Source organism: Typopeltis vanoorti, chromosome 1, assembly GCF_054136105.1.
Source record: "Typopeltis vanoorti isolate ZY-2024b chromosome 1, IOZ_Tvanoo_1.0, whole genome shotgun sequence".
NCBI lineage: Eukaryota > Metazoa > Arthropoda > Arachnida > Uropygi > Thelyphonidae > Typopeltis > Typopeltis vanoorti.
The window spans coordinates 118,133,335-118,160,365 of record NC_143549.1 but is presented as its reverse complement, the minus strand read 5'-3'; the positions used below and the strand labels follow the sequence as shown (position 1 = coordinate 118,160,365).

General features: G+C 33.0%; 1 protein-coding gene across 1 annotated transcript in view; it reads left to right on the top strand.

The window, feature by feature from the left end:
* The window catches only part of LOC150110347 (uncharacterized), a 227,789-nt gene that overhangs the window by 141,880 nt on the left and 58,878 nt on the right, over positions 1-27,031 (top strand). Inside the window, exons 18-19 of the mRNA XM_090396216.1 lie at positions 771-828; positions 16,894-17,013. Of these exons, the coding sequence (XP_090252342.1) occupies positions 771-828; positions 16,894-17,013 (178 nt within the window). The remainder of the gene's footprint in view (positions 1-770; positions 829-16,893; positions 17,014-27,031) is intronic.

The following is a 27,031-nucleotide window of genomic DNA, read 5'->3' as shown; positions in this document are numbered from 1 at the left end:
AAGAAGTTATTGGAATAAAGAAGTTGTAAGGGAAATGTTATTTGCTAGATAATTCGTTCGATCTATTCTGTGTAGCCGTAATAGTGTTATGGTGTAGGGTTACTTCTCTTATATTTGAAGTCGCTTGTAATAATCGGAAACAACAAAACATCGAAATTAAAATTGACGTTCGATATCCTTTCTCTTGTTGATAATGGGAATGGGTTGATTGGAATGCCTGAAACAATTATTACTATAATTCCAATGTAATTACATCTTCTGATTGCACATCTTCTTCGGCCTCTCTGTTTTTATTGTTAGATAAAAATAACCAGGACTTGTACTTGCGTTGACTTGGAGGTGACAGACAAACACACCTTCAGATGAAAAGCATTTATAGAGGTTCTTGATCCAAGGTGGCATTTAGCAACCAGGAGGTGACTTTTAAAGATCGATTTTTAAAAATCTAGATTTTTACAATCGAATAACAGATATTGTGAGTGCGTTATGAAGGCTCTATGGAACCAATACCCTTTACTATATATGATAATTAATACGCTTATGCCACGGTGGACTGCAACTATCATAGATTGAAGGAAAGGAAATGGAAAGGTTCAGACTTTATATGATTTTACAAGCAAGTTCATTGGTGGTTAAAAGTTGGTATAGGAACTAAAATTATCGTTGTTTATTTAGTTTACTGAGATGCAAATATTCAAAATTTCGAAACCAAGGTGATGGAAAATTGTAGTTTTACCAATAGTAATATATTTCCATTTACATTTTTCCAGATAATTCTTAAAGTATCTACAGAGGCAGAGGAAAAGTTTAATATAGCTACCATTTCAGGTATGTATATATTATAGGAACAGCTATAAAATACTCAAAAACTACAGATTGGTAATAAAAAAAATTGGCGGTGGTTTTATTTGCACTACTTCCTAATCTTTATCTTGTAAACTATATTTTCAAATTGTGATTTCTGTATAGAATGATTTTAGTTTATTATTTTTATGCGGTAACTTTGGAGAGGTTAAACAGCAAACAAATTTTGTCTCCACTAATATCAACTGAAATGTAAATATGTTAGTATGAATAGTAAGTAGATAAAATGCTCGAATTAGAAGTATATCTTTCTTATGTAGCAGCTCTCTCTCTCTCTCTCTCTCTCTCTCTCTCTCTCTCTCTCTCTCTCTCTCTGCTACTAAGCCAGAAATAAACGCTCTCTTTAGAAAGAAAGCTTATATAGCAGACGTTTTAGAAGGGCATATATCTTTTTCTCCACATGGTAAGCTGCACGGTTGGCCGAGTTGGGCAAGCTTCTCTCTAACCAACAGGCTGTGGGTTAAAATCTCACCAGGGGCATGGATGTTTATAATCGTATTCTTGAGAGAACAGACTACCAGCCGGAAAATATACGAAATCCTCAAAATGAGTTTTGACTGATGTGTCAAATCGAATATTTTTATTCGCTTTGGCACGGCAGTGCTAAAGAAGAACAGACAGTACAAATTTTAAAATTGTATAATTAAAAAAAAAATTAAACAGTTAAAAAGATGTATCACTTAAAATTTTGAGAATTTTTTATTCTCTTTGAACTTCGACTTTCTTATGATTTTTATTTTCATACCAATACGAAGTTTGTAAATGTCTTGGATTTGAACTAACTTAACCAAAAAAAAAAAAAATATATATATATATATATATAAACTTAACCAAAACCTATTTAGTTGATTATTAGTTTGATATAAACATTTGTAAGATTTGAGTTATAATTATAAATAACTGCAGAATCATTAAAACTGTTCTTAGTATAGAACAATGCATTTTTTCCTATTCGTTCAGTTTCATATTCTAAAACAATGATTTCTATAAATACTTTTAAGAATGCATTTTATTATGTCAATCTTCCTCACAAGCAAGAACTTGTGCCCTATTTAAAAGTAAGAAGAGTGCGGGTTAAATTATGGAACGATCACACTCCAGATACCAAAAAAGGAGCTTTTCCATGACACTTCACAAACTCAAATAAGCGGAGTTGAGGTCTTATATTATCGCCTGATAGAAATCGTCTATCTCCGAAAGGCATTTACAAACATGTACGCCACAGTTGACTTCTAATTCCACACTAGTACAAAGTATAAAAATAATAATAATCTTGAGATAGTTATAGAAATGCTAACCATAATTAAAACAAATGGTAAGAAATAAGTTTTTAATATTGTTTACTCTTTACTTCAGAATTTAAGTCACAATTATCATAAAACTTGAATAGAATAAACGGAGAGACAACGAAAATATCAAGTGTTTAAGAAAGTGCGGAAAGTACAGATAAAATTAACAATTAAGTAATTAGCAATTAGTCAGAAGAGAATATGATTAATAAAATTATGCATGAATAAAATTAATTCTATTCATTGGGTATTTAATCCAAAATTGTGTCTGTCTTCATAAGTGCAGTATTTAATAATTATATAACTGCATGAAATTAATATATAAATGAGGTTTATATATATATATATATATATATATATATATATATATATATATAAATAAGAAACAACGTATCACTATAAAATGACTATTACAAAATCAGTTAGCTTTGAACTGCAGCTACAGTCCGTGTTGAAGTTCTATTGTTAAGTCTTATATATATATATATATATATATATAAATAAGAAACAACGTATCACTATAAAATGACTATTACAAAATCAGTTAGCTTTGAACTGCAGCTACAGTCCGTGTTGAAGTTCTATTGTTAAGTCTTATATATATATATATATATAGTGTGTGTGTGTGTGTGTGTGTGTGTGTGTGTGTGTGTGTGTGTGTGTGTGTGTGTGTGTGTGTGTGTGTGTGTGTGTGTGTGTGTGTGTGTGTGTGTGTGTGTGTGTGTGTGTGTGTGTGTGTGAATTTGTATTCATATAAACATATTATTATATAATATTTTAAAGAGTGAATTCTTCCAATGCTTCGTCTCATTCACAGAGATATCTTCAGGAAGTAAAATAAAAGACTTGGAACACACACACACACACACACACACAGAAAAGCAACACAAACTGAGTGCATCACGTGATATAGTATATAAAGTTCGCTGTTGCTTAAAGTGAACAGACAGGGAGGTCAGTCACCACCAGTTGAGAAGAACATAGAAAACACATTTACACTAATGACTATGGACAGTTCTCCCTTGCAGACCATGCTTGGGATATATATAGCTCATACAATCAATTGAAAAAATATCACCATGTTCCATCGTAATATATTTAGAACAGGACTGTTTTTAGAATCTGCAGCTGCACTCAAAATCAGCCTGACCTGGATAAATATGGTTGCATAAAATACCCCGAAACATGAGAAACACTAATACTTCCAGAGTCCATTTTACATCCTAGACCACCAACAAATGTTCACAGAGGGCGCCCTTTCTAGTTAAGACTTTAGTTTTTCGTCCAGTTATTTCAATTAATTTTGTATTTTCTTTCCATACACAAAGGAAAGACAAAATTAAATATTTCACTTAATTTTTGTCTTTCTTTTGTGTATGCTAGAAGTTTCGTATTGTATTTCCTGAAGATGTCTCTGTGACCAAGATGAAATATTGGAACAATTAAACAGTATTTTTATCCTTTCTTAGTCCTCTTGCAACCTATTAATCCTCTAACATGACTTCCTTCTAGCACTTAAGCCTTTAATACGGACAGACACTTAGAGCACTTTTTCAACTTAAAAACTCATATATTTCAAAATTGTAAATAATATCTAAATATGAAAACTTCTTTTTGCTATACTTTTCTACATGAGTAGTAGTTCCTTTCTGTTCTCTGTCACATTGTTCTGGTATGTCGTTATAAGGAGGTTAATAACAGAAAACCACAACATTTTACTTGAAACATGCAAAAAGCCATAGATTATAATTATGCCTCTGCTCAAGCTCTCTCTCTCTCTCTCTCTCTCTCTCTCTCTCTCTCTCTCTCTCTCTCTCTCTCTCTCTCTCTCTCAAACTCACACACACATACACATACAGACACACATAAAAGCGGATTTAAAGTCAGTCAGCGTTATTAACCCCCTAGAGTTGTCACAGGAACCTATAATATGAGTTCCATCATAACTACTCCACCTGAAATAAACATGGTTTGAAAGAAGAAAGTGTGTTTCGTTAGTCCATAATTAAGTAAAGAAAAGTTGGTATCCCGTTTGCAAAAATCCCTATTTAACTTTTTTTTACACTACATAGTAAACAATTTTAAATTGATTAAGAAAGAGAGTCCAGGAATCAATCAAAGTGGATGTTCACCTAAATATACACTCCTTATTTATTTAATGATCCTGTAATACACGTAAATTAATTGAGGGTACTGTCAACTATGATACGATATTTATAGTTTATTTAAATTTGCAATTTACTTAAATAAGGCAAAGCATTCATAATTATTCTCCTTATTTCGACCTGAACAAAATTTCGTGTTCATTATAAGCAACATTAGAGAAACAATTAATTAAATCAAATATAAATTTTATACAAGTTGGATCTCACCTTTTTCTTTCCTTCTCTATTTATTCCTCTACTTTGCTTAAAGCGCTGACCAGTTTGAATTATATATAAATCGATATTCTCTTCAAATCATTGAATACCAATATCACGTTTTGGGTTTTCTCCCAAGTTATCTGCAAATCTATAAATATATTTCATTTAGTACAGACGAGAAAGCAATATACATTATTCGTGTATACTATTTCTCACAAATTCACTCCACTCTCTTTCACACCGACATTCAATTTCTACCTATTTTCATTTCTATAATATTTTCATAGTCAATAGCCATGAAAATTGTCAGCAATAATTCCTCTCTCTCACATGAGCAATTTTTTCTTTGCCTACATTCATTTCTATTAATGCAATCCCTAACAGAAATTTAACTCTTGTATTTAGTAAACTATAATATACTGGTTTTCAAGTTCATAAACAAGTTTGTTTCTTTTTTCTCCTTTTTAGTTTTTGCACATCTACGGTACCAATGTAGTACAGTTTTGAACTACCTCTACTATATGGGATTACTATATGCCTACTAAAATTTAAGGAACAATTAATGAATACATTATGCTTAAAACTTAAACATAATTAAGTATTTACTTGTAATTAAAATATACAGGATGTAATAAAACTCTACTCGCAAATTTCACAGATGTACTCTGCCCATGTTGAGAGAGATGTAGTTGGCAGAGCGCCAGGAATAGTCAATTCATGTTGAAGGGGAGAAATGAATAAGGGATGTACGAATTCGTTACCACCACGCGAAGTCAGGTGCTCTCTTGTCTGTCGCTGTACTAATTTTCCAACTCTCATAGAAGTGAAATAGTTACGACTTTAAAACTAGAATGCTCATAAATGCTACTTTTCGGTCGTGCAATAATCAAACTCATCCATTCCGATAAAGCCCTATTTATTGGAATGGATGAGTTTGATTCACCTACTTCTACCATGCGCAGAAGTGTCGCGGGTTCTTTCATCTTTGGTCGAACAGTACTGCCGATGCTAAAAAAAGGTAGAATGTAAAAACGCGTTTTATTATATGCATGTGTACAGTACATTCGTTTTAAATTTACTTTTGGTGTTATTACAGTAACAGGTTCATTTCTCTCCACTTCCATACAAAGGCACAACTGACAAACACTGGTAGCATCCATGCATCGACAAACGTTCTCGAAAGTCGGTTGCGATTCTGATGTTGAATACACCCCCTTTTCTCTAATAGGAAACTTAAACAGTATGTTTAGTTTATCTGAGACACACAGACAAAAAACGTTTACCATCTTCAAATAAATCTCGATGATCAGCCAGTGCATAATCGTCGGTTTTCTATTTGTCAGCAGGCACTTTCACAGGAAATAATGAATATGTCTTCATCAGAAATGTGACAAACAAATTTCAAAAGTATATTCTAGATATCATTCAAGCACAAATTAATTAAACTGCAGATCATTTCTGCTCTGTTATCGAGTCATTTGCAGGTGTATCGTATTATCGTGCCTCATGACTGATGTCCGTGTGTCGAGCCACAGAGCTGTGCAATGTGCCATGCAAAATTCCTGGCATAATAATTTTCGAATAATTTTTAGAAGTCGCTAATATATTTTCTAAACACCACAGACATCAATTTTTTCCAACAATCATTTTATAACTCTAAGTAATGATGAATGAATCACAGTTAGTCATCCAAGTATGTCGTTGTTGTGTGTTGAACATTTACGGCTTAGTATCAAAATGCCGTATATATAGCTCATGCTTTCTTGTTTGAAGTATGCTAATTATATAGACATGAAGGAAGCGATCAGTAATTTCATTAGCGAAACTATCTCGTCAGTGTAGCTTTTTTTTTGATAAAATTACATTTACCAGTGTAGTAAAAACACTCATCAGAAATCTCCAAACATTAAATATCCATAATTTATTATTCCCAATATATGCGAAACAGTAAATATTCACAAATATTCACATTTTATGTTTCTGGATTAGTAAGGTAACTGCTGTGGTATATGAGTGTTGTTGGAAGACCACTCAATATCTGAGAATAACGACATATTTTGAAGATTTAATTATTAACATTGCAAGGTCTCTTTATCCGTAATGGTAGTAACAACACAAAGAATTCCCAATTTTGAAAAGTGATTTTGTACATTCTTTGTAAAACGTTTACGAGATAATTGACAATATTTAACTGGATTAAACAACAAACAAGTTATATTAAACCGTTGCGTATTGCTGGAATTTCTTTCTTTTTGTTTTTAATAATTTATAAAACTTTATTCTAAACTTCATATTAAACATGTGAATGATCATATGTGTAACCTAAGAGCAACAGCTCGTTCAAGTAACGACATGCATAAAATTACAAAAAGTTATGTAATGTGTCATCATTATATACACATATGTGTATCTATATAATATACATATTATATATTATTATAATATAATAACATAGTAAAATCACAGGAGACATGCAATACAGAAAAGGTTTCATAACATTAATTAGAATAAAATAAGACAAAGATCCAGTTTCATGTGTAAAAGAGCATTTAAATTTAATATTTTACTCATGAAACTGAATCTTTGAGTACAGATATGCTAACACCAATCATTTATACAATTATTTTGAACAGAGCTTCCTCATATCTGTGGGAAAATAAATATTCTTTCATCAGGGATTTGTATTTATTTGGGTTAATTTCATTTCTTATTGTGAAAGTTAGTGTATTTAATATTTTTGGCGCTATATCAGTATAATGTTTAAGCGTTGCTTCCAGTGGCGACTTGTAGATAAGCACTGTAGCAACCCCAAAGAAAAAGCGAAAAATTAAATTTTGTTTGTGTTTATAAATAATAACAATGCCTACAACGTTATATAAATGCAATACAACATGTTAAAGGTTACAGCTTATGTTTCGACAGTGATTGAATAATTAATAATTGGAATTGTTCGATTAACGCTTTAGATTACGAAACAAATGCACTGCGATCTAACGCAGTGTAGGAATTATCCCATTTGGTCATTTCCGTCTAGACTCACCGAAATTCGTTTGCAGTTCTCACTGCACGTAACAAGTGAATCTGACACTGGTCGTTGAGCAGTGTCGCTACAGATAAATTGTAAGCTTACGCGCGTTATTTCTGTGAGATACGAAACTTTTATTTTTGGTGTGTGTGTTCGTGGTGAGGGTGAAATATTTTCGGTAAATCTTATTTTATTTTGTTAAAATAACATGTAATTATTTATTTATTATAAATACAAAGCTGAATTATGACGAGTGTCATTGTTGAAAATATGAAAACAGTTATATTTTCTCAATTATCGTTACACAACACAAATGCACTGTGATCTAACACAGTCTCGGAATGTCGAATTCGACACTGCTCGTTCTTATAATTCTTATAAGAACTGGGCGATGGACTGAGTCCTTGACTCTTTATCCCGTCATCTGAATGAAGTACATCTGTGCGGATGGAGTGTTATTGAGCTAAAAAGCTCTAGTCATGGCTGGGTAACGGCAATAGCCGAGCCTCAGTTAAAACTTCATTGGCTACAGCATTGCCACCTGTTACCCTGGAAGTCCTAAAAAGGACTTTTTTTTTTATTTTCATACATCACACTGCTCTTTGAGTAGTGTCGCTACTGATATATTGTATGCTTGCACGCGTTATTTCTGTGTACGAAACGAAATACGTTCGTAGTGAGGATGAACATTTTTAATAAAGCAATATTTGTTATATGTACATTTACTTATTAACAAATTAGTTACTGCTTGGGAAAAAATTAATTATTTTTTTCTTATTTTGTATATGCAGCACCCTCACTTAAACTTTTCACCCGCCGCCACTGGTTGCTTCTTTATATGCTTTAGTAACTATATATTTTAGGCCTTTATGTCTACTAAGGAAAGCATCTTTTTTTGATATTTACGTATTCGTTACTATGTTTTATGAAGAGCAGAAACCTATAAGCGTATAAATATCTAAGGTGTAGTATGTTTAGTATGGTGTATTTACTACACCATACTAAACATTGCAGTATCCTTATATTTGTGTCTAGTTAAGATTTGAATTACTTTATTCTGAGTCGCAACTACAGGTTTCAGCGTAGTACGATAGATTCTTCCCCAACTTAAAATATCATATTATAGTGTACTTTGTTCTATGCAGAATATAATATTTTTCCATATTTAAATTTAAGAATCTATTTAGGTAGTAAAGTCTGATTAATATAATCCTTTCTTTATTTATGATATCGGTAACGTGCGGTTTTCAACTTAAATTACTATCAAATTTCAATACGCAGTAAGTTATCACATTGACATTATCACATTATCACACTGTCCTGCAATTCGAATCATGCAAAAATAATTGTGCAGTAAAGTTCATTTTACTTGTTGTATTTCGCAAGTTAAGATTTACATATTTAGTTTTTGAGACATTCAGACTGAATTTATTTGACTGAATCGAATTTGTTGCTGTTAAAAGATTAGCATTCACTATGGTTTGCTTGCATTCGTTTGGCGTGTCGGTGTCGAAAATTAAGACGGTGTCATCTGCAAAAGTTATTTTACTGTTTAGTTTAAGATTGCAGAGGCAATTCATATAAATACTAAATAAGACAGATCCTTGTGTACACTACAGTCTACCGTCTTGGAACTCCTATATATGTTGTTTATTTTTACAATTTGTGTTTAGCATTTAATTAGTTTTTCAACCAGTTTAGGGTTCATAACCAATTTATTAAAATATCATGTGATACAGTGTCAAAAACTTTGTGCATATCTAATATTACTGCTAATGTGCTAATGTTAGTTTATGTTCATCTAAGGAGGTAAAAACTGTGTTTGTTAAGTTCACAAAGCATATTTTCTGCTAAAATAGCATTTAAATTTAATCTAAAATCTCATGAGTCTAATTGTTATCAATTTCTCTAATACTTTCGAAAAGGCCGGTAGAACGGAGATCGGTCTGTAATTTTTCAGGTTATTTTTATTTCCCCTTTTTTGTAAATCGATACAACTACTTCTTAAAATCCGACGGAAACGTGTCTGTCATCAGTGATAAGTTAAAAATGTAGAATAGGGGTTATAAAATGTATATTTCGTATTATCTCACAATGTTAGTGCTAATACTATCGTATCCTGAAGTTATGGTTGTTTTTAGTTATAATAATTTTGATTTCCACAAGTGGATAAAATATATATGGAGTTATTAATTCTCTCTGTAGTGTAATTCATATGGGTGGGTTTGCATTTTCAGAACGCTTTCACTAATGCTTATATCGTTTCCGATTATTTTATTCACAAACTTCCATTGTTTTCTGGAGTTTACTTGGTATTTTAGGAATTCGTTTGTGTAGTATTCATTTTTACTTTCATTAATTTATAGTATATTAGATTTCTACAGTAGTTGAAACTATATATATTATGATGTTCTAAATATAAGTTGATATTTTCAGCTGTTTTCATAATATTGATTATTCGGATATTTTTTAAATACTTTCTCTCTAATTTTTATGTATTGTATAATTTTCTGTGTAATAATCCAGGTCTTTGGTTTTATTCATTTTTCTATTATTTTAATTTTGGTTGCGTCGTGCATTTTACTGTTTATCATGGCAATAAATTTATGGTACAAGGTATCAATATTTGTTTCCGTCGTTATTTCTTCCCAAGAGACAGTGCTCAATTTATGTTTCAATAATCTGTAATCAATTGTTGATTAGGGGATGTTTTCGGTTGTACTATCTCTGTGCTGTACTTCCAAATGCACTTTACTACCGATTGGGAAGTGATCCGCGAGAGGTTGGCGTAGAAGTTCTGCTTGGATTTTGTTTTCACTTAAATTTCTCCCGAATACATGATCTAGGCACGATCTGCCACCATTGAATTTTCTCCTGGGGACATTATTGTATTGTTCGAGTCTATTCATGGCAAGTAAATCTAGTTAATCTCGAGAGGAGCCGTCAAACAGCCAACGAGCAATCAAGTGCTCGTTTAGCTACCCTTAAAAAGCAGAACAATGCTATCATTATAAAATTAAAACTTTTAAATTTTATGATGATAGCGTTGTTCTATGATGTGTCCAGGTCAAACCCGAAAGGAAGCTTGGTCACGGATGTTGCTGGTTGAAAAAGAGAGGCTCCCTGTTTTACAAAAAACCACAGGATTGGAATGGAATGTATGAATTATGGTAAGCTGGAAATAATAAAGATGGAAATGTAGCGCATGAAGCTGGATATATTGGGAATAAGTGAACTCAGATGGACAAGAGTGGGCCATTTTCAGTCAGGGGACTATATGGTGTATTACTCAGGACATGAGACAAGTCGGAAAAATGGAGTATCTTTCTCACTCAGGAAAAAGATGGATAGGTGTGTATTGGGTTATAATCCAGTGAGTGACAGAATCATTTCTCTCAGAGTGAGTAGACATCCAGTGAATATGACCATCATTCAGGCTTATGCACCTACTACAGAGGCATCAGAAGAAGATATTGAAGAATTTTATGACAAGTTACAAGAAATGATAGATGCAGCACCAAAGCGAGATTTATGGCTACTTATTGGAGATTGGAATGCAAAAGTGGGAGAGAGTGAGGAACAAGGAATAACAGGTCGTTTTGGTTTTGGTATTCGTAACACTGCAGGGAAGAGACTAGTTGAGTTTTGTGCAGAGAATTCTTTGTTTGATGCTAACACCTTCTTTAAACAGCACAAAAGAAGATTGTACACGGGGGTATCACCTGATGGACAACACAGAAATCAAACTGACTATATAATCGGACAAAGAAGATAAGGAAATGCAATTCAGTCTGTCAAGACTTTTCCAGGTGCAGACTGTAGAACAGACCATAAGTTATTAGTTATGAGGCAGCGATACATTTGAAACTACGGAAACTCCAAATATTACAAATTTCTATCAGATATGATCTTGGAAACATACCAGCTGAATACAATATTAGCATACATAACAGATTCAGCACACTCGATTTGTGTGAAAGAGAACCATATGAACTATGGGAAGAGATTAAAGATATAATTAAAACAGAAGCAAAGAAGAATATTCCAACAGTTTGTAAGAAGAGAAGTCCAAATTGCTGTCAGAAGATGCTATCAAAACTGCTCAGGAAAGGAGGAAAATGAAGCGCACAAAACTTGCGGGAAGTACGGCATTTAAATGCAGAGTTTCAACGACAAGCCAGAAGAAACAAGGAAAAATACTTTAACCAGGAATTCCAACAAATAGAAGACCAAAACAAGAAAGGAAAAACAAGAGATCTTTTCAAAATGTTCAGAGAACTAACAGGAAAGTTTAGTGCCAAGGTGACAATATTGAAAAGTAAACACAAAAGATATCTTACAGAAGCTGCCGACATCAAAGAATGGTCTTTTCCGTAAAGGTCTTCTGTATGGAAAGAGTATACAGAAGACCTTTACGGAAAGGAATCCAAAATTACTGAGAAATTTGAAGATAAGAATTATACATAGGAACCAGTACCAGTGAAAGTGAAGTGAGGAGGGCACTGCAACAGATATCAAGTAAGAAAGCACCAAGAGGAGATGGAATACCCATTGAGCTGCTCAAAGCCCTTGGAGAAGAGGCACTTAAAATTTTAATAGCTCTATGTCAGCAAATTTGGATCACAACTGCATGGCCTAGAGAATGAAAAAAATAAAAATCAGTTTATATACCTTTATTGAAGAAAGGCGCTGAAAGCGAGTGCAAAAATTACAGAACTATAGCATTGATTTCTCATGCAAGTAAAGTCTTACTTAAGATCATTCAGAAAAGACTGGAACTATTCATAAAAAGAGAAATGCCAGATGAACAGGCAGGATTTACAAAAGGCAGAGGAACAAGCGATCAAATTGCCAATGTGAGACGGATAATATAAAGAACACAGATATATCACAAGAATGTCTGCTTTGTTTCATTGACTATAGCAAGGCTTTTGACTCTGTAGGTCATGTGAAACTGTGGAAGTAAGTACAATGGAAGTCCCAGAGCATTTCATTATCCTTCTGAGGAATCGTTATTATGAAAAAGAAGCTACTGTCCGGACAGATCTTGGAGAAACTGAGTATTTCACAATAGGTAAAGAGGTGCGATAAGGATGTATTTTATCTCCATACCTGTTGAACTTGTACATCGAATACATTTTAAGAATGACGGAGTAGGAGGAGGCTTCAGTTGGAATAAAAATTGGTGGAAAAAATATTAATAATTTGAGGTATGCAGATGATACCACCTTGCTAGCAGAATGCAAAGAAAATTTGAAAGAACTTATTATGAAAGTTAAAGAAGAAAGTGCTAAATATGGTCTTAAACTTAACCTCAAAAAGACAAAAGTTATGGCAACATGTGAACTTAATGATTTCGAAGTGATGGGAAGAAAATGGAAACAGTTAACAATTTTGTGTTCCTAGGATCCCGAGTTGATAAAGATGGTTATTGTACCGAAGAAGTTAGAAGAATATTATTACTCGGAAAAAAAGCAATTGACAAATTTAAGCAAGATCTTTAAAGATAAAGATATTAGCCTTCCAACAAAAATCAGAATCGTGAAAGCAATGGTATTTCCTGTGGTGCTGTATGGATGTGAAAGTTGGACCCTGAGAAAAAGTGAAAGAAGAAAGATAGATGCATTTGAATTATGGATTTGGAGACGCTTACTAAGAATACCATGGACTGCTTTGCAGTCCATGGTATTCTTAGTAAGCGTCAGTGATAGACAGAATAAAGTCAGATTGCTCCCTTGAAACTATGATCATCAAGCAAAAATTGTCATACTTCGGATATATTATGCGAGCAAATGACAGTCTGGAGAAGATGATGATGCTTGCTAAAGTTGATGGAAGCAGGAGAAGAGAAAGACTAAGAATTAGACAGGTGGATGGAGTTAAAGAACCAACTGGAGTGCACTTGGAAGTTCTGAAAGACATGGTCAGAGATAAGTCGGAATGGAGAGTGTATGTTTGTAGTGTCGCCAGGAGTCGGAAATGACTCGATGGACCAGAACACACACACACACACAGCATTGTTCTGTTTTTCCGCCCACTAGGAACACGATGCACAGCTTCAAAATCATCTTCATTAGAGTTAATCTTGATTTTTTTTTGCAAACTTTCTTTGCCATTTCATACATATTTTCGCGTGGCTCATGAAGAACAACAATTTTAAGGTTTGAGCTTATTGCCTGTTGATTCAGGTAACTAACTGTTTCATGAATTTTTTAAAGCGATTTACGCAGCTCCATATCCGCGTTTTCCAATTCAACGTTTTTTTTTTTTGTTTTGTTTTGTTTTAATTCCCTTCTTGTATCAGGCCAGAAATGTCATCTATCTTGTTCGACGTATATTCTTTCGAACTTTTAATTCTTTCATCTTTCATTATCCCCATTAAATCTGTATTACATATATTGTCCATGTTACTAAACTTTGGAATTCCTGAGTCAACTCCCCCCCCCCCCCCCGCGCGGAGAAGTTGCCAGCACTGGATTGGCGTCCGTTGTGGAACAAAAAAATGTGAACACTGGGCAGGTCTTTGTTAATCGCGGAATTTATACGAAGAGCATTTCTAGTATTGTTTTCTGCCTTTAGAGAGCTTTTTAATTGGCTTTCGCTGAGACCAGCATAGTAAAAATGATAACTGCTTTTGCAATTATCTGCACATTTCATAGCAGATATAGTATCAAGAAGTGTATCTTCACAACCTTTGCAGCAGGATGTCATTAAGGTAGATGGAGTTTAGAGCTAAAGTTAATCCTCTTCTTTGTTTCAGGCAGATACATAACGGAGCACCTCCATGTTTCTACAGATTATGAAATTCCAGATCGACATCGAAGAAGTAGCTTATACTGTGGAATAGGGGAGAGCTCCGTACTTATAGATACCCTACTTAACCCGGCGCAGGTAAGGTGGGATAATGTAACAAACGTGGTAAGGTGGGATCCCACAGACCCACCCAAATAATATATCTTTCGCCAAGTAAAAGGTTCCCTCTGTGGATTCTTCCTCAAACTCTTGTTCTTTATCAGTCTCATGGTTACTGACTAATTCTAAATCAATTTCACTATCAGTATCTCCTCTAAATGGCTCATCGTCTGTCAAAACGTCATCTATAAGTTGACGTAACTTCTGTACTTCCTGCTCGTAACTCAACTGGTAAAAAAAAAAAAAAAAAAGATATTATTCTTAAAATACCCTCTAAATATTCACGAAAACATATTTGCTTATAGTTGGTATGTGAAAACATAGAAGACACAGCAGTAACGATAATATTTTAGTAGAATATACATGAAAACAACTTACGTTTTGGAAGTAAATATAGTCACACTTTTGGTAAGGTTGGGTCTGGTGGACCCCAGCACAACTTACACCTCTGCACACTAAACTTGCTTGTGCACAACAGCCTGTCGTTTATGGCGTCGAGTAGCGGATTACGGGAGGGGGAAGCTATTCTTAGGCATGACTCACTGCTAGGCGTTGTTAAAAAGTTATAGTCAATTTAAATTCTCCGGGTGGTCTGTGATACCCTGCCTTACTAACACCGGATTAATTTCTTTACTTTTCGTACAATGGAGTAACCTGAAGCCTTAGTGAGCAAAACTAGTAAGCAGGAGATTAGAAACAATTAGTATATATCATAAACGAAATTGCTATTGGCAAGAAAGTTGAGAGGATGATCAGAATAACGTCCACCGTGCTGTTTTCAATTACCAGAAAGTCTACATAATACCATATTGGTTATCAATAATGATGTTTCTAAATTGTTTTATTGCTGTTTTAGAGTACTCTAAGTTTTAGTCTATTGAATATGGCGATCACATCCTATAGTGATGTCATTTAAATCTGAATGAACTCTAAGTTGCGATTTTCTAACTGAGTCTTGTGAAAAAGTAGATATTTTTTATCTGAAATTGTTTTAATCTAGACCATACGCTTTTAGATATATTTGAAATATTTGAAAAACCCATCATCATCAAACATCGATCATTATTACTATCTCCAAAGAAAGAATGGAACGTTCAGTGAAATCCGAAAATCTTGATTACCGTTATCTTTAACTAAGAAACTGCACATCAGAAATCGGTTGCTTTAGGCTTAAATTTCAATATACAGGGTGGTTCAAAATTCCACCTACAAACTTTGAGGGGAGGTAGAAAACAACAAAATCAACCATATTCACATAGGAAAGCATGATCGGAAACGCCACCGGAAAGTACTAACAGGTATTCAAAAGTACAGAAATAACACAAGGCAGAAAAACTTTATTAGCCCTAACTGAACAGTTCAATAGTAGTTGGATACATAATATTGTAAACGAGGTGCATGTCTGCCATCTCAGTGTTCGTAATACGATGCATGTTCTTCGTACGACGTCGAAAACTTGCTTGAGGAAGCAACAATTGCTCACCTGGAGCGCTGGCGAACAGCGCCACCTATCATTTTCGGGTGACGTTCACGATCTTGCTTTCCTACGTGAATATGGTTGATTTTGATGTTCTCTACCTCCCCTCAAAGTTTATAGGTGGAATTTTGAACCACCCTTTATAGTGACCACATTTAAGAGAAAATATTCCGATAAATGACCAATAAAGTGGCATACGTCGAATTGAATTTTATTACCAGTCATGTCATTTACCGACGTGTTTTGTACAAGAACTGCATAAATGTTGTCCATCGTCCTCCGTAGTCACCGCACTTGTGTTTTGCTGTGGTTCTATTACTTCCCCCAATGTAAAGTTGTAGTTCAAAGGACAGAGATCTATGGATGTTTTAAGACCCACAGAAAAGCGATGTTTTCGAAAAGAAGTAAAAACAATGGTTTCAATATATGAATTGGGCAGTAGATTACTTTGAAGAAAACAACGCTCTGACCAATTTAAGAACCCGCTTTGTTTTACAGTCCGGAGCTTTCGGGTAGCAAATTGCATTTGTACTCATTGAGTGAGAACAGACTTATCAAAGAAGATCAGACATCATTATTCGCACTTCCAGGAAGTCCAAAGACATCGCTGGAGGGCACCCACTCAACGACTCTCCGCCTCCATCACTCAACATCAATTAGTACGGTACGATAGACGATTTGCACAATCCGAAACTCTGCTGTAAAGACCAAACATCGTAGTTTTTCAAGCTACTTCAGGGCTTCGATAAATATTGTCATGTACCATCAAAAATTATATCGTTATTAAATTTCATACCTCGCAGATGAGCAGGAAAAACTTGAGACACCTTTATGGGCTATCACTCTCAAACTATACACACACGCGCGCGCGCGCGCGCAGAGAGAGAGAGAGAGAAAAAAAAAAAGTAATTAATACCAAGATGCCTAGTAACTAGAGTTACTAACTCATATTGTATTTTTCAGTTGGTGACCAGTGCGATGGTGCTTGCAAGGATGGAGCAAGGTGCACTTCGACCTCTGATGCCTTCATCTGTATCTGTGATGAAAGCATGTACTATGACAATGATGACAAAAAGTGTAAAAGTAAGTATAGAACTTATGTGGTTTCATAATTTGTGTTCTGTTCTATTTTAAAATACGTAGCATTCATCAATATTATACCAAAAACAAATGTGCCCCATTTGATATCCCTGCATTGAATACTTCCGTATACAGTGTAATATATTCGATATAACAAATCACATGACTGACTTTTAGGATGTGTAAAACGAAATATATTGCCTAATAATTCAGTGTGTCCAAACCTGAGTTTTTACACATTTACATTAAATTATTATCACTACACTAGGTTTTATTTTAATTAATATTCTTGAACATATCACTTGTGCCATCAATTCCATACTCTATATCTCAGAAATAGACTTTTAAGAAAAAAATAAAAATTTTCATATTATTCCTTCAGATGTTCTAGACTATATTTATCTGAAATATAAAATTATCAGTCATTTTTTTTTCAAATTTATGTATTAATCTCAGGATAATAGAAATATTATAGCCTTCGATATCATGAGAGCCTCTAATACTGAAGAACTTTGACTGTGTCTTATTCGTTTTCTGTTGCTAGTGTTAAGAAAAACTAAGAGAGCAGCAAAATCGATAACAGTTTTGTTAATACTGCTTAAGTAAAAACAATGCTACACAGATGGAAAAGTAACTAATTAATTAAAAAATTTGGGCTGGAAAGCCAATTCTGATCTTCTTATAATTCAATATAAAGACTTACTGAAGCTATTTATTGGAAAATGACTATATGTTTCTGGAAAATAGGCAAAACAGTTTCTTTGATTCTTCGACATTAGAAAAAGTATCTCGTTTTGATTTTGGATAAAAATTTTTACAATGGAATATAGAGATAATATATACATTATCTCTATATTTCATTGTAGAAATTTTTATATATTTAATATATATATATATATATATATATATATAAATTAAAATTTAATAAAATAAACCATATAACCGTACAAGTTTAGTAAGTCGTCAGAGTTGTCAGCGGTGCTAGTAAAAAGTTACCGAGAAGAAAATACTAGAAACAATGAATTACACCTATTAGATATTATCAGAGCTTCACACTTAGTACTAACAAATAAGTAACCAGAATACAAAACACTAAATTCATTACTGCGTGCTTGTTGAAACACTGCCAGTTGTTGCAATCACGTTTTCGACGGCATCGTGCGCGTCGTATCCTAGGTCCGTGGCAGTAAAGCAGACTAAACGTATCGTAAGATTAAGGCTTGATTTTTGTTGCATTGGGTGGTGGAAATCTTATCATACCTGATTTATTCTACCTTCTTTTTTTTTCGACGTCCTTGGCATATTCAGACATGCTTATCTCGCCTGACGTATCTTCCTACTCAGCAAATGCCAAAAGGGCAATGAATTTCATAAACGCCTGTTTTTTTCATGAGACGATATTCAGGTTTTGGTTGATGAAAGAATCTGGAGATTTTTTATACAAAGGTAAAAAATCCATCTTGGTATTTTACTCAGGGAGCTACGTAGCCACTTTGCCTGCAACATTCTTGATGTAAGATAGCATGAGTGTATTCTTAAAATCTTCGTTAAGTAGAGGAGCTGTGGGAGGTGTATTAATAAACTCTGATGATCCTCTTGGGTCGATAACCATTAATTGCGAAGTTCTGTCTCAGGTAGTTCAGGACAAATATTGGGAAGAAAAAGAATGACTTCTATGGATTCGCTCTTTTCTCCAGCTTCAGCCAACCTCTTTATGGAAAATTTCATCTCGTAGGAAATCCAAAACTATCACAAGAAACCAAGGATTTAGTTACGTTACAGTGACTATATTTTCATTATTTGGTTAGGAAAAAAGGAAGAGTTAATTAATTACAAACATTATCTGAACATCTTGAATCCCAACATAAAATTTACTATTGGAAGATCATCCTTAGTAGTATGGGCGGTACTTCTGACAAGATCATGATCAAGATAATATAAGGAATCATAAGGTGATTGGTTCTTCATTTGATGAAGTCATTTTGGGCGTGACGTCATGAGATTGGAATATTTGGAATTTCCCTAGAGACATATGTGTCAGTGACGTGAGTTCTTGTGTTTTGGTTCGCGTATGGAATTATGGGTGGTGGTAGCGATAAGCATTCGTGATGTGATTGGTGGTGCACTTCTGACCAGATCAAGATCAAGATAAGATAAGGAATCATGATCTGGGTGTTATGAGATGTAGATAAATGACGTCATTTTTTAGTTGTAAATAAGTGACATTGTTGTTTTGAATGAAAAGGGAGATATATCAATGTATAAGGAATCGTGTCGTGATTGGTTGGACACTTCTGACCAGATCAAGATCAAGATAAGACAAGGAATCGTGACGTGAATGTTTGTTGTTATAGAGTTTGGAATGTTTGGAATTTCTCTGGGGCCCTCGTCTGTCAGGAACATCACGTGATGTGTTTAGTTCACTTAATGCATTTTAGAGATAAGAATTGTGACGTTATGTGTTTGGAAATTACTGGGGAACATATGTTTGTTCTCTGGGGTGTACTAATTTTCCATTTTGGGGTATTTCTTTCCTGTTAATAGGTAAGAATTCTTAGAGTAGCGTCGTGATGGTGGCCGTGATTAGGTTTTTCTGAATAATTTAATTATATACTGGTGTCACACACACACACACACACACACACACACACACACACACACACACACACACACACACACACACACACACACACACACACACACACCACACACACACACACACATTAGATATGATAAGTGGGTAATGTATCCATGTTGATACTCGAATATGTTCCTTCTGATTATTCTTATGAAGAAAAAAATTTCCAATACATTTTGGGGTATTTCTTTCCTGTTAAAGGGTGGGAATTGTTAGAGTAGATTCGTGATGGCGGCTGTGTTTAGGCTTTTGTGAATAATTTAATTATATGCTGGTGTCTCATAAAGATACACTTTTTTTTTTTGCTCCGATGTTATCGCTATCAGTTGTAGGTGACATCACTAAAAGATTATTGGCAAATGACAACTTCTCTTTCGAATTTTCGTTATCTTGTTTACAAGTGTTTGGTATTGGTGCTTTTTATTTAGTTTATCGTGAAGAGAAAAACCAAACGGCATTTTAAAAAAATAAATTAAAAACAAACGAGATTAAAAGGCTTACAATAACTTTTTGTATGTAGTCTAGAAATTCTAATGATAATTTAAATTTACTTACAGACTTTCTAGAATGATTCTTCTTAATGCAAATAGATATTCCAAAATAGTTGAATTTTTATCCATACCACAACATACAAAAACACAATCTTGATAGCAAGAAATTTCTGTAATAACCTGAAAAGCTATTTGACTTTTGTTTCTTAGATTTTTTTTTTAGATTTTTATTAGATTTAGTTTCTTAGATTTAAATGAAGAATGGGTCTGGCTATGAAGTTCGTTAATGTTTTTTGATTCTTCTCTTCCAATGGCTAGTATTTTTTGATATATTCATGTTTATTCACTGGTTCTCTGCATGCTACGATACCTTTTTATTTATTCAACAAACTTTTTAAGAGTTTATTAACTTGATGGGTTAAAATATCTAATGTTCCTTTGTAAATAACCAAATTGTAACAGTTGTACTTTAAGAACTATTGTTTTTTTCTAGTCTACTGGAGGTATCTACATATATAATAAATAAATTGTAACTTTTCAGGTGCAATATTCTCCATTAAAATTCTGCCTATTAATTTAATACCCATTTCCTTTCGCTTTCAAGAGTCGACACAGTTAGTTTGTCTCTGGTTAGTTTGTGGCATGAAATTTTACAAGGAGAAAAATAATGTATGGTCTTACTTAAATTTGTATAATACATCAATGATATCCAATTTGTTCATTTAAATTTACACATTTTATTTGAATGAAATATTATTTACAAATGGTGTTTACAGAATCTAACATACAGAAATAAATAAAATGAAAAATACAATCTTTTTTTTTCTTCCTTAATCTTCTTATTGTTACCTTTGCACTGTTGTTCAAAGGTTCTTTCCATGCTTGTGGAATTGTCATCATGTGGTTTTTGGCATTGCGACTCTCATCTGAAAGTTAATTTTCATTTGGTGATCATTGGAAATTTATTACTGTAGTAAAATTAAGGGTTGCATATTTATTTATTTTTTTTTGAAACCAATACATATACTTCTGAGAATTATTAAAAGCAGAGAAACTTTCATTATTTTTCAAAATCATTTAAAAAAACACACGTTATGTTTTCACGTTTTGGGCATCCAATTTCATTTAAATCAAGAAGATGCCTCCCTATTAACCTCATTAATGTTTTTGATTTTTTTTTTTTTGATTTTTGTTTTTGATCAGCTGCTGTTTTTCGTTCGGTAATATAAAAATAATGGGTGAGCCACAAAATTCTTTGAAAGATTCTTTATGAAAAGTTCTAATTATTTAGAATTTTGTAACAGAAAGTTAACATAAACTATAAGATCAGAGCTAATAATCAGTGAAATAATAATAATAACAATAATAATAATAATAAACAACTATTGATTTGTGGTGCCATATGAAGTAATCTAAGAAGAAGAAGAATGAAGGAAAACGAATATGAAAAATCTAGAGTAGATGAAAATACGAATTTTCGGATATCATTGCCTTAAGTGATTGTCAATTTCATTTCAATAAGACTTAAAATTCATGTCCTAAAGAAATTTGTATTTCTGATGGAATTATTGTAAGATATGCATTGACAAAATCACCTTTTAGTTGGAAAGAATTACCTGAAAGAGTTAAAAAACCGAATTCTTGGTTAATAAAATATAACCATCAGCTGAAGTGGGAAATTGGTTCACTATCACTGGACAAACTAAGAAGTTGGATGATAGAATCAACAAATCAGCAAATATCAAATATTACTTGCCAAAGGGAGAGAAAAATCGAAAACATTAACGAGGTTAATAGGGAGGTCTGTTCTAGATTTAAATGAAATTGGATGTCCAAAACGTGAAAACATAACGTGTACTTTTAAATGCTTTTGGAAACATAATGAAAGATTCTGTGCTTTTAATAATTCTCAGAAATATATGTATTGGTTTCAAAAAAATAAATATGCAACCCTTAATTTTACTACAGTAATAAATTTCCAATGATCACCAAATGAAAATTAACTTTCAGATGAGAGCAACATTGTCAAAAACCACATGATGGCAATTGCACAAGCACTGGAAGAACCTTTGAACAACAGTGCAAATTTAACAACAAGAAGATTAACGAACAAAAAAATAGATTGTATTTTTCACATTGTTTATTTTCAGTATGTTAGATTCAGTAAATACAATTTGTAGATAATATTTCATTCAAATAAAATGTGTCATTTTAAAGGAACAATTTCGGTGTCATTCATGTGTTATACAAATTTAAGTAAGATCATATTTTCTTCTCTTTGTAAAAGTTCATGCCACAAACTAACCAGAGACCTTTTTCTTTTGAAAATCCTCTCAATGAAACTGTCAACTCTTGGAAGCAAAAGGAAATGGGTATTAAATTAATAGGCAGAATTTTAGGGGAGAATATTTCACCTGAAAAGTGACAATTTATTTATTATATATGTAGCTACCTCCAATAGACTAGAAAAAAAAACAATCGTTCTTAAAGTACAACTGTTACAATTTGGTTATTTACAAAGGGACATTAGATATTTTAACCCATCAAGTTACAAAACTCTTAAAACGTTTGTTGTATAAGTAAAACGTTATCGTAGCATGCAGATAACAAGTAAATCAACATGCATATATCAAAAAGTACTCGCCATTGGAAGAGAAAAATCAAAAAACATTAACGAACTTAATAGCCAGACCCGTTTTTCATTTAAATGATACCAAATAATGAAAACAATATGGGTGTGAATTTCCAAACTTTGTAAAGCTAATGAATTTCTTGTGAATTTTTTATGACCAATTTGTTGTGATCATAAATATTGGTATTGGAAAGAATATCTAATAGAATAATTGTGTTAAAATATATATATAAATATTCCTACTGTGAAATAAATGTCGGGGCTGAGAGGACAACAGTCGATAGGAACTAACCGATATGAGTTTTACATAATTGAACTATGTAAAAACCATAGGTGAACTTTTTTCAAAATATCACATGGAGAAAAATCACGTGAATTATATGTAACACCAGTGGGAAATCATACACTATGAACATCAGTGCAAATGTGAAATCAGATGAATAAGGAAAAAAAATACTGTCTTTTTCACTTTATTTAATTTCTGTATGTTAGATTCAGTAAATACAATTTGTTAATAAGATTGCAGTCAAATGAAAGGTAATATAGAAATTAACAAAGTATATATATCACAGAGCTAATATTCATTTAAAATAAATTCTGGTTTCCTAGCAACACAAAATGTAATCAAACAAACAAGCCATCTACTTGCAAACAATAACTTTATATATTCCTCAATCAGGAATGAATAATTTTAGGATGTGTCATAAGCATTTTACACTAGAAATTTTTCACTCATAATACCATGCAAAACATCAAAGGGAGAATATGAGTCATGAAAAAGGTGAGTATTATCAAACTCTGAAGTAAGACCAGGAAAATTCCAATCCCTGCCTGTCAGAAACGTTCACAAGTAGACAAAACAATTTCCGATCGCTGACGGATAAATTTGTCAGCAAAAAACAGTTTGTGGTTATTTACCACCTTGGGATTAAAAACATACTATGACCAATGCTAAGGAATTAACAGTGTACCAAACGGACAGAAAATCTAAGAAACAAAAGTCAAATAGCTTTATATTATATTATTATTTATTTATATTATATAAATAAATATAATATTATTTAATGTAAACAAATTTTACAATTTACAATTTTTACAATTTAATATTCATATAACTACTTTAATTTTGTCTAGTATCTAATTATTTAATCAAAGATATATGTATTAATAGTGATACGACTGTATTAAATATTATTAAGCTATTTTAATTATTACTATGCTAATATTATAAGAGTTTGTATTTGATAATTTAACTGCACATTAATTGAAATATAAATATTCTCTATTTATTCCTGTTTGTAGAAATTTAACGTTATGCAATAGCTCAAATTCATTATATTTTTTTTGTTGTCATGGAAACGTATGTTAGATAGCTTGCACACGTTTAGAACAGAGCATGGTAGATCGGTATTGAAGGGCTGGAATGAAATTCAGTTAGAGAGAGCACGAGAACAATTTAGGCGGGAAGAACGGATATAAAAAGCGAGGAACGCTGGAAAAAAGGGAGATTAGAGATTTATTAGAGAGAGATTGGCATTAGGTTGGAATCGGGCATTCGGCATTCGGGAATTACAGTGCGATAACAGCGAGTCGGCAAGTCACTCGAGCAGCTAAATAAAGTCTACTAGTCGAGAGGCGGTTAGCTAATAAGTTGTAGAATAACAATTATAGCTACGGAAGACAGCTGAGTGACTACTACTAAACAGATTAGCAATACTTCAGTTGAGATATAATTTCAGTGCCGACCATTCAATGACATACAGAACCTTAAAGCAAAGCACGAAGTTACTAGAGGCTGTAAAGTTGATGTTTATGGTTAGCTGTGTTTGGAATTATAGAGCCTGAAGAATTAATTGAATGCCGGAGGAATGAACAACTGTGCATATAAAACCTAAAGTTAAGAAATTATTCTGTTGCCTTATTTCATGAGTGATCAGTAGTACTTTATGCAACAACGTTTGTTTGTGTATATTGTGACCGATGATTAATTCAGTTATTGCTTAGAAGATTTATTTAATGAGTGCTGTTTAGTGTTTAAGGTGTTTACAGTTATAAAAAGCGTTTGCATATAAGTTGATGAAGAAAGAAGATTATCGGTAAGATTATTCCAACCATTAATATTCCTATGCAAAGATGTGTGTGAGTTTCATCCTAGAATTTCCTTATGCTAACAGTAACTATCGCGAAAATTAACTGAAGTGAAAATTTAAAAGTGTTTGCTTTTAAAGCGGTGTTACTGCGATTTTATTGTATTTTGGAACTTAAGGAACTATGAGAAGACTGTATTAGAGATGACAAATTTACCATTGTCTGAGTTTGTATAACAGTATTATCAGAAAGGCTGAAGTGATTATAATAACTTAATTAGTGATTTGAACTTAAGTGTAAAATTTGTGATTTTAAAATCAAATGTTTGTTTTTGTTAATGATAAGTTGTATTTTGCCTGAATCTCTTTTACTGCACCATTCATAAATTATTCGAACCAAAGTGGGAAAATCAAGTAAGTTAAATATACTCGGCAAGTATATAAAATAACAACATATAAGGGAAAGGTTGTTAAGGGTTGGTTTATCTTCAATTCTTGAACTAATTCACACATAAAGTGGCACAGTCTTTAAATATAAATTTTCTTTATGTTTGAATTAGAAATCAACTTGCAACTTATCAATTAGTTAAGAACAGCGAAATAGTAATCATGTCGGATCCAAAGTGTAGATTGAGAAGAATTAGGATCCAACAATATGTTCCCCAGAAATTTCCAAACACATAATGTCACGATTCTTATCTCAAAAACCCCACAATGCTTTAAGTGAACTAAACACATCACGTGATGTCCCTGACAGATGTGGGTCTCAGCGAAATTCCAAACATTCCAAACTCTATAACAACAAACATTCACGTCACGATTCCTTGTCTTATCTTGATCTTGATCTGGTCAGAAGTGTTCAACCAATCACGACACGATTCCTTATACATCTCCCTTTTCATTCAAAACAACAATGTCACTTATTTACAACTAAAAAATGACGTCACTTATCTACATCTCATAACAACACACCCAGATCATGATTCCTTATCTTATCTTGATCTTGATCTGGTCAGAAGTGCACCACCTATCACAACACGAATCCTTATCTCTACCATCACCCATAATTCCATACACGAACCAAAACACAAGAACTCACGTCACTGACACATATGCCACCAGGGAAATTCCAAACATTCCAATTACATGATGTCACGCCTAAAATGACGTCATCAAATGAAAAACCTATCACGTCACGATTATTTATCTTACTTTGATCTTGATCTTTTCAGAAGTGCCATCCATACTACTATTCTTGTCATTATAAAGAGAACTTACAACAAGAAGAAGATTTTACATGCTGCTTCATATCATCATCGATTAAGAAAGACAGGTATCCATGATTAATCATTACTAGATAGAACATAGAAAATATCCAGCATGTCAACTAAACGAAATGAAAACTGCACTATCTGAGACAGGACCTAGCACTACTTGAGACAGAATCTTTGTGGCATTTCTTATGTACGTCATATGTAAAGGCTGTGGTAGATCCATATGCTTGAAAACGAAAAAGACATCGACAAAAGAAAACAGCCTAAATCAGAATTGAGATCCCGAAAATTTACCACAGGCCAACTAGTATGACAACAAACAAAAATGTCTTTTATTGATCATGATTGTTTAAGAAAAAAGATCACGCAGGACTTGCAAATACCACGCATTCCAAACAATGTAACAGAAATCAAAGCTTAATCATACACCAAGTTTGGTCTGCCTTGCTGCCACGGACCTAGGATATGATACGCGCGATACCACAGACCATGACACAACAACCAGCATTATTCCAACATGCCTACTTAATGTATTGAAAGTTTATTATTTATTATTATTATTATTATTATTATTATTATTATTATTTAATTCGGGTTTCTTATTTGTATGTGTACTGGTTGTGTGTAGATTGAGTTCGTATTCTTAACACAGATAGTCCACTCTTTTTTTGAGGAAAATGACAGAGCAGTAAGCAACCAAACGAAAAGAATCTCTACAGGATCATAAGCATTTTACCAGTGCTATCACAGAGGAGTAGAAATTTAAAGGATACGATAGCGAGCACGTAATCCACAGAAATGAAAAATAAAATAAGAGAAGAGAAATGTATGGGTCATGCAATAACATAAGAAGATGTAGAGTATATTGCAAAATGGAAGCCAGTTCCTGTAGTAAAGTT